The sequence below is a fragment of the Perissodus microlepis genome, chromosome 23 (assembly GCF_051167445.1).
Source record: "Perissodus microlepis isolate ML-2025 ecotype Zambia chromosome 23, ASM5116744v1, whole genome shotgun sequence".
NCBI lineage: Eukaryota > Metazoa > Chordata > Actinopteri > Cichliformes > Cichlidae > Perissodus > Perissodus microlepis.
In genome coordinates this window covers 41,336,681-41,345,864 of record NC_140482.1, presented here as the reverse complement: position 1 = coordinate 41,345,864, position 9,184 = coordinate 41,336,681, and the positions used below count along the sequence as shown (strand labels likewise).

Below are 9,184 nucleotides of genomic sequence, written 5' to 3'. Positions count from 1 at the left end.
TAATAAGTGCTGACTGCTGGTCCAGGAGCAGCAGTATGTTCACCTCGGCAGAGGTACGATGGATTATTGATAAGGTGTCTGAATATCCAGCTCCCAGAAATGCGATATGATAGCAGCAAATATGTTTTATACAACTAATATACAGCGAATGACTCACAAACCCACTGTGAACATAAAAATCAACCTTGATGAGGCTATAAAGGCTGATTTTAGTGAAACTTTTTTTGTTGTTGCTTTTTTACCCATTAAAACTGGATGTGATGACTGTGAGAGGAGACTGACTGATGGTTGTTGAGTTGTGGGTCCGAGTCTGCTCGACCTCTCACCTCCGTCACTTAAAAGCCCCAGCCTGCTTAATCCTTCACACGTATTTATTTTGGGAATATATGTGAACAACAAAATAGAAACACAAAAAACACGTTTCTCTGGAATTTGAGTAAAAACTAAAAATAGTTAAATGCTTTGCAAATGAAGCACTGACTTGTTCTGGTTTCCTGTTTTATCGACTGCTCAGGCGTGGGTATTGAAAAACGGAAATTTCAGGCCAAATCTGGACTTTATGAATGCGTTACTTGTGTAGATGATTCCCAACAAGACGGGTCAGTCGAGCTTCCAACTCGTGTATTTTGTTCATTGCGCTTTCATGCTCTCTTACAAGAATTGCAGGTATTTCACCTCCATTTAATAACAGTGATGGAAAAAAAGCATAACGAGAAAGTCGTGCAACAAAGGGTCGTACATCCAAACCCAGTGGCCCCAGCTGTCTACTGGATTTAAACCAGCACCTTCTTGCTGTGAGGCAACAGTGCTAACCACCGCTCGATTTGGTTGCATGCAGCCAAATTCTTGGAAGTGACATCACTCAGTGCAGAAAAGTCAGGTGATCTTTTTTTAATTGTCCTTTGTTAAGCTCGTAGACAGGCATCATGAATAAAATAAAAATGTAAAGATTACAATAAATTAAACATGGATTTATTTTGTACAGTTTATACTACATATTTACCAGAAAGCTTCTCTATCTAAGAACTCCAGGCTTGACAGGGAACTCTTTGGGTGAGTTTTCCCCAGGCACAGATTAGGCTCTTCTGTACAGACAGACAGTAAGGTGACGTCCTAAGCTGCACTGTACATGCTAAGCTTGGCCTTATATACTACAGGTAATCTAACTGGTACACTGTATAACTCAAGTCTTGCAGTCAGCACACTTCAAAGGTGGTATTGTTGCTAAATGACACCGTCTCTTCATCGCGGGACTTTACGTTCAGGTCGTTAGCAGGTGACTTTGACCCCTCAGATATATCCCGTTTTCACATTTCAAACTCAACATATTATAACAACACAACAACACGTGATATAAATATACATCTCATTTAGAGGGAACGACAAATCATCTATAATTTTGGAATGTTGCAGAGGGAATGCCGGGAATAAACATTTCTCTGCTTTGCTCTGTTTCATAATCACATTGTTGGCAAAATGAATCTCAGTTAACATCATGGGCACACTAAAACAAAAAATAATCAGGCGTCTTTAAGACACGGCTCTGTCACCCATCTCTCGTTATCGCTGTCACCGTGGATCATGCGTGTGTAAATTACTAGAACTCTGAAGCTCGGAAAATACTGAAAAGCCTGCTTTTTGTTTGTTTTTTACTGACAGAAAGTGATGCGGTGGGAGCGATGTGGCAGTTAACACAGAGACTAACCAAACAGTAGCTTTGATTGCTCTTTTGTTGAAGCATCCATGTTGCATCACATGTATGAAAGACATCAAATTCCCATCACTTTTGTCATTACACGAAAGAAGGCAACACGCCCCGAAGAGGACGCATCCCCGGCTCTATGTACAGGAGGAACATGGCTTTTGTCACATCTCTAACACATCAGCAGTCGTTATTCAGCACAGACATGTGGAAACTGAACATCCATTTGGCTTCATGTAGTAACAACACCCAGGCTATCTGTCCTACGGATGGCTGTCCTCGTGCCAAGGATTTTGTGGTCCACAAACGGAGCAGATGGACACGATAGGATCTGTTCAGTTCTTATGTTAGTCATGATCTTACTATGTTGACTGACCCGTAGGGTAAAGAGTCACTTAAAGTCCTTCTGATTTCATTGGAGATCCCGAGTGAGTGTTTTTCTGCAGAGGATTTCAGAATTCAATGGTCTGGTATCCTGAGACAAAACCTCTCTTACTGTGTGATCTGCTCATCATTTGCACACACACAGCCCTGGACTATACTCCACCTTCATATACTGTTGCTTTGACATTGTGGCAAAAAAATAACTCTGTTACAGCTGTTCAGTTCACTAAACATCTGGTACTTGATTTTCCGTATTGACTGATTAATGCCCATGAATCTTGTGGATAATCTGCTGTAAACAGGAACTGTTGGGAATGGCTGGCTGCCCGTTATAAACTTACCAAAAACATCTTTTTGTTTCAATGCACAACAATGCACAGACTAACAGCGACCTCCCCAACTGACCTGAACATGAAACTAAAATACATTCTTCTTATTACATGTTTACATGCTACCTCAAGCTTCACTTACAGAAAATGCACTTAAATCAGTGTCTTGGATTCAGCTAGAAGATTTCCACATCTCACCATATTTTGTTCAAATAACACTCAAAACACAAAGTTGCGTGGGAAGGCTTGGCAACATGTGGGTTTGCCCGCAGTGAGCTACTAATGGTATTTTTAGTCTCTGCTGTTTTCGTGATTTGGCAAAAAAAATCTCTTTTAAGAGCGCACACACAGAAATTCACATCCGTGTCCACACATGTAGTCTCCTCCAGCTACAACAAACGGACACGAGGACACATGCAGACAGACACCAGCATCCAGATAAACAGCAGTGGGACTGAGTCCTGCTCGTAATGCTACTGGCGCTGAGAACATCGGGTTCTCGGGGCCGCTGTGGAGCTAAAGCGTTGTGGTGCCACGTGGGCTGTTCTGAGGTGCCCCGTGCATCCTCTTCATCTTTCTCTCTGATTTCTTTTGTTGTTTTTAGCAGCGATCATCCTCGTCTGTGTCACTTAAAAGCTCGCTGGCGCCAGCTGGACTTGTCTGGCCCAAGTGCTTTCGGAAATGCCCATTAGGGACCTGCCAGGAGTGTCTGAGCTGAGGAGCCGAGCTTATGGCATTGGCCCGACCCAGGCTGGTGGCCACGGCAGTCTCAAAGGTAAGCGTCTCCTGCTTCTCACTTGCTTCGCCACTGCTTAGGTCCTCGTGGAATGGGAGGTAGGGCTCCGATATGTAACGGTGAGGAGAGGGGTGGCATGGTCCTGAAACGTGAACTCCGGATGACCCCTGGACTGCAGATAAAGGCCTGCTCTCCTTGTCAACCCTCAGTGAGGCCTCTGTGGGGCCAGCAGGAGTGTCCTGAGGCTGGCTCTGTCCCTCATTTGAGGCTGCGGCTGCTGCTGTTGTGGAAGAGGTTTGGGTTCGGCAGACGAGAGGAGAGTAGGAGATGTAAGGCCGTGGGCGAGAGGGAGTCTGGGGCAACTGGCGGCGATTACGAGGAGTACCAGACTCTGAGGCTGAGTGGGCAGGGCTGTCTGATGTGTTCGCCTGCAAATAAATCAAGCACAATATTGAGTAAAAGACTTTGCCAGAGAAGGACTGTTGGTTCTCATCCAGCAGTAGAAAACAGATCCTGATCCTATTATATGACAGATCTGCACAGTGGCCGGGTCAGGAAAGACTGAAGCACCTGTTTCTGCAAGGTCTGTGTGCGTCCTTCGCTAGGTGAGCGGGACCTTCTCCTTTCGCACGAAGGGTCTCGACTCCGCTCCTCGGAGTTGCAGCGCGACACATCAGGGGACAGCAGGTGGCGGCGCTCCTTGGATCGCCCTCTCTCGTGACTAATTGTTTCTTTGTGGTTGATTCTAGGACCTGAGAGTACAAGATTAAAGTGCCTTTGAGTCTGTGGCACCAAGACTTTGCAACAGTCTCCCCCTGCATTCAGCCTACGTACATCTATCATGCATGCCCCCTCCCCCCCACTGTCACTCAGCACCGGATGCCTGCAGGGCTGTGATCTCAGCCCCCTGCTGTAGACCCTGTACACACATGACTGTACACCAACACACCCCACCAACGTCTCATCTCTGACGGAGATGATGAGACAGGGTACAGGTGCTCAGAGTGCTCAGAGAAAACCCGAAGCTTAACATCCTTAAAACAAAAGAACTCATAATGGACTTCAGGAGGCACAGACAGGCCCTCTAATCGCCATAAATGGAGAATGGGTGGAATCTGTCTCCACCTTCAGGTATCTGGGCACCCACATCTCCGCTGATCTCACCTGGACCCAGAACACCAACGCCCTGGTAAAGAAGGCCCAGCAGCGGCTGCACTTCCTTCACCCGGACCGGGAGCTGCTGCTTCCCTTCTACTACTCCTCAGTGGAGAGCTAGCTCTCCGACTGCCTGGGTGTTGGCAGTGAATATGGCAAATATAGAGATTATATAAATTAGGCATGGAATCAGGATTTTTTTCACTGAGTAACTTATTGAAACAAAGATGTAAACAGAAGAAGAAATGTCAGAAATTCTTTCAGCCTCTAACGAGATGTGGCTGTCGTTTAAGAAGAATTATTTACATATACATTTTATTGCTTTTGTGCTGCATTGCAGTACAAATATTTGCTCAAAATCACTCAGCGAATATAAAGAATGAGAGGTGGCTCAAGACTTTTGCACAATAGTCTTTTTTTGACCAGTTTCCCCCCAAAACTTTACTCTGAATCAGAATCAAACCACAGCAGCTGCTTCACGGTTGTAATTAGTGACCTCTGTAGCTCCTCTGTCGGGGCCTGTATGTGGCATCAGGGCTGATCCTCTCCAGAGAGTGCTGTTCCTGCCAGAGACCGTTCACACACTGGTCTCCGATGGTAGAGAAGGAGCGTTTCATCAGCCTACTGTCTGCAGACATCCCAGGCTATATACATGCAAAACAACCAGAAGACGCATTATTTAAGTAACCAGGAATGACACCAACGAGCACACAAACCCTCTCTGGTGTCTGTAATAGTCATTTAAAATGTGCAGGCAAATTGTTTCTATTCACTGCTGTCAAGGAGGAAATACGAGCATATTAAATGCGCCCTGTGTGGATTGTAATAGTTTATTGATTTTTAAAGCACCTACTAATATAAGATTTGATACTGAATATAGGTTTGAATAAAGGTTATTACCTGAGGATCAGCAGCCAGCCTGGGCATGGACGACGCTCTGATAGATGCTGTACGCTGAGGTGATTTCATTAGCGTTGGGTCCTGCCGGGCCTGCTGCATCACTTGGTTATACTCTACTACCTCTGGGACCTGCACAAAGACCACAGAGGAGCAGGCTGAGCAAACCTTATACACTGCTTTTGCTCAGACTCAACATTCAAACACTGAATCAACCGCACTGTCATTCTGCTACGAGAACAGCGCTGAAAGCTGAAAATCAACATTTTCTCAACCTTTATTGGAACAGATGATTTCGATTTCATAACAGCAAGTTGTTACCAGTGTATGTAAATGATGATGGTGGTGGTGAATGCGGTAGGGGTGGTAGGGTGAATGGTAATCATCTTCATCGTCTTCCTCTTTCTCCTCTCTGGGGCGGGACAGCGGTTGCAGGAACATCTCTTGGGGAGAGATCGGGCTGAGTGCCACAAAACCTCCTCTGGTACTAAGTGGATGCAGAAAAATATCATGGGGCCGTTTGCTTCAACAACCAGAATTTTCAGTCTCTGCCATCATAAATAACTGAAAGCTAGTAACTTTTGGAGGAGATTAAAAGTTTAATATTTACAGAGCGGATCCAGCACTATGCCTTTGGAATGACAGGGATTTGGCATTGCATAGGATTTCTTGTGGAAGAGAGGAAGCATCCATACGCTGGAACATAGGAGCGTGTTTCTATGAGGAGACAAAGAAACATATGGAAACAGGAACAGGTCACTAGGATAAGCATACTAGGGTAAGAAACATGAAAATCAAAGGACCTCCTAACAACACTGCTTATGATACATATGTAAACTATTTAAACAGCTGTTTTATGTGTTTTTATGTGGCTCAGTGCTGCTTTTAAAACATTTTTTGAATGTCTGTGTAGGTTCTCGGTCATTCGGGTCATGATAGGTCGTGATAGTCTTAAGAGCTTGAGTTGAGTTCCAACTGAACTTCTCTTTAGCTTCTTCAAGACATTTCACCTCTGACCCAAGAGGCTTCTTCACCTATAAAAACTGATGGCATTTAACCTCTGTAGGGTCGTCCTCATTTACCGTGAGAAGGTGAAAGTTGCAAAAGGTCCTCGACAGCTGTGAAGCTGTGGGTATAAGTGTGGTTCGTCGTGGTTACTGTTGGAAGGACTGATCTTGTGGCCCTGTTGGCACGGTCCCTGCGAGTGGTTATGTTTTACGGTTCAGATTTTTGTGAAGCTGTATGCAGAGTGCTGTGATAGCACTGGAGTCTTGACCTTTATGTTTCATTTTAGGCCCTTTGCTGTGAAGCATTTCAGTTTTGGGATGTTGCTGGATTTTGGTTTCTGTGTTTAAAAGATCAAATAATCTCAAACTAGTTTCTCAAACAGGATAAATTCCTTGTACTCAAACGGTCTCCACAATCACTAGATTTCAATCCAGTAGAGCACCTTTACTGTGCTGTGGAACAAGAGAGTCACACCAACTGTGCAATGCCATCATGTCAATATGGACCAAAATCTCTGAGGAACGTTTGCAGCATCTGGAGCTGAAGTGCAACTCACTGCTGGAAAGATGCACCTAATAATAAAGTGACCAGTGAGTGTGTAATGTCTTTGTTGTAATGTGTGTTTGCTCTCTTCCTTTCCTGTTTCCTGCGAGCGTGTGGATGTCTGTTTTGTGCTGAATGTGGACTTTTATTCTGCCTGCCTCACCTCCTGCATTTGGGCCTTTTACTCTGCAAACCACAGCACAGGCAATTATATTTCGTCTCGCCCAAGTCTGATTAAGTTAAGTTTTACTTTAATACTGGGCTTGGAGATGACGCACATTTTAATTAAAAAAAAAAATAACCCTAAGAGCCTAATTTAATATGTAACTATGACAAATTAACATCAGTGGGTGAACGGCGATTCAGTAAGATGAGCAATTAAAAAGAAAAAGCACCTGTTCCTCCAGTTGCTGTCGAAGCTTCTTGGCTTTGCTCTGCTTGTAATAGTCCATGATCATCATGGCAGCATAGATCTTACCTATGGTCATGTCACTGGCTGTACAGGAGAAGGCAGAAAGCAGTGAGACATTATCCACCTCTATCAAACTGAAACTATTTTACTGAAATAACGCCGGTGATGGCTCGTAGTGTAATGCAATATATTTTTTTACTGGTAAGTCATGATGTTGATTTTACCTTTGTGAATTGGAACCAGTAGGTCCAGCGTCTTCTGAGAGAGATGAGGCCAGATCACACTAATCTCCTTCTGCAGATCCAAATCCATCTGATTCCTATCTTCACCTCCTTCAGATAAAAAAAATGCCCAAAACACAAAATTAGACATAGAAACTGACCCACATTTAAATAAATGCACTGTGTGTCTGTTTCTGTCTAACCTCTGGCTATCTTGACTTCAAGGGCAGTGCGGATGAGGGCCATCAGGGTGGAGGTGAAGTGGACCGTCATGTCATCGTCCACAGGCATGTTCATCAGAACGAGTCTCTGTTGACATCAGCAAAGGTTTCATAGTCAGTCATAATTCACAATACCAGCCGGCAACGGCACAACATGGCACAGTGCAACCTGAGTAACGACCAACGGCTGTGACTGCTTATCGCTACATGAATTCTGATGCAGGGGTACGTGTACTCAAGCTAATTTTCCAAATACTAATTTAGCAAATGTTAAAATCAAAACATTGCAGAGATGAACAGTTACGAAAGCCAAAACATCACATTCATTGTAAAAAACAACTTTATATCAGTGTTCCTCATTTAGATATCTAATATGGGGATAATTAACGGGAAACCAGTTTCCCTGTAGCTTAGCTTTAAATTTGTTTTAGTTAAATCCAGTTTGAATGAGATTACTGTGATAATACAGGAGGAGAGAAAAGGCAAGCGGATCATTATTTCTTTAAATGAAGACAACATTTGTATTTAATGTCAAAATAAGACAGAAATAAGACAGATATTTACTTGCCCTCTCTTGTCCTTCTATACTTGAAGGTTAAAAAAACATACACATGCGATGGAGCATGCTTGCAGCTTCACTCAAACAGCATGCATAAAGCGCACAAACAACGAGGCAACAAGAGGCTGTGGCAGGAGGCACATGCAGACAGGTAGATGGAAGAAACAAAAGTATGAATGGCGTGAGATCATCTGACAACAGACGCCGGCAGATCCAGCATGTCGATGTTTAACAACTTTCTCATTTACGTCCCCTCTCTGGCTAAATAATCAACAGCAGTAACAATCTGTCTTTCATCCGTCCGAGTTCTCTGCCAGGATGCAAAGCAAACAGGCAAATCATTACTGTAGCACCAACCATGCCCCAGTGGACACATACACAAACTTAAAACTGCTTTAACAAGCAATACTGCATCATATGATCGACACACACAAAAATGTTTGCCTTTTTCAGTGTGGGACATACAAAATGATGTTTTACAGAGCTCATCTCTGCTGATTGAAATATGAAGGTGGTGCCTGTTAGTCTTGGTGTTCAGTCTACCTTATATGCCACCTTGGAGGGGCATTTCTTGCCCAGGCCTAGAGGTGGTGACATGTTGGTCAACATCTCATACATGTCAGTGTAATGGATACGACCACTGGGGGCGCCAGGTAGCCATGAAGAATGAGGGAATGACGAAACGAGAGGAAAGGGAAGGGAAATGAAGTGGACGATGTTGGAGGTGGAGGAGAAATTGAAAGACGATGGAGGTGTAGGGGAAGTGCAGTCCCAAGGGATGGTGGAGGAAAAAGAGGGGTAAAAAAAGAGGAACAAGAATAGAGGAGATACAAGAGAAAGGATTATTCCAAGGCAATCACACACGAGGAGACTAAAGCAGGTTGTTTTCTTTCTATGCTGCCAACGGGGCATAGAAATCTGGGAAAGGAGAAAACCTTGGACAGGATGAGAAAAGGAATGACAGCCTTGCTGGATCTGGTGTAAATACTAAATACTTACATTGGGCTGTGCTGTGTG

General features: G+C 44.1%; 1 protein-coding gene across 3 annotated transcripts in view; it reads right to left on the bottom strand.

The window, feature by feature from the left end:
• Window positions 1–876: 876 nt before the first annotated feature.
• The window catches only part of cacna1ea (calcium channel, voltage-dependent, R type, alpha 1E subunit a), a 108,901-nt gene continuing 100,593 nt past the window's right edge, over window positions 877–9,184 (bottom strand). For 2 of the 3 annotated variants that reach the window (XM_084922144.1, XM_084922145.1), the window contains 10 exons: window positions 8,711–8,807; window positions 7,591–7,696; window positions 7,391–7,498; window positions 7,150–7,250; window positions 5,814–5,920; window positions 5,525–5,690; window positions 5,207–5,335; window positions 4,803–4,950; window positions 3,722–3,903; window positions 877–3,579 (listed from right to left, as the gene is read on the bottom strand). In XM_084922144.1, the coding sequence (XP_084778270.1) occupies window positions 3,016–3,579; window positions 3,722–3,903; window positions 4,803–4,950; window positions 5,207–5,335; window positions 5,525–5,690; window positions 5,814–5,920; window positions 7,150–7,250; window positions 7,391–7,498; window positions 7,591–7,696; window positions 8,711–8,807 (1,708 nt within the window). In that variant the 3' untranslated portion in view covers window positions 877–3,015. The remainder of the gene's footprint in view (window positions 3,580–3,721; window positions 3,904–4,802; window positions 4,951–5,206; window positions 5,336–5,524; window positions 5,691–5,813; window positions 5,921–7,149; window positions 7,251–7,390; window positions 7,499–7,590; window positions 7,697–8,710; window positions 8,808–9,184) is intronic. The other variant, XM_084922143.1, reaches the window with a different exon arrangement.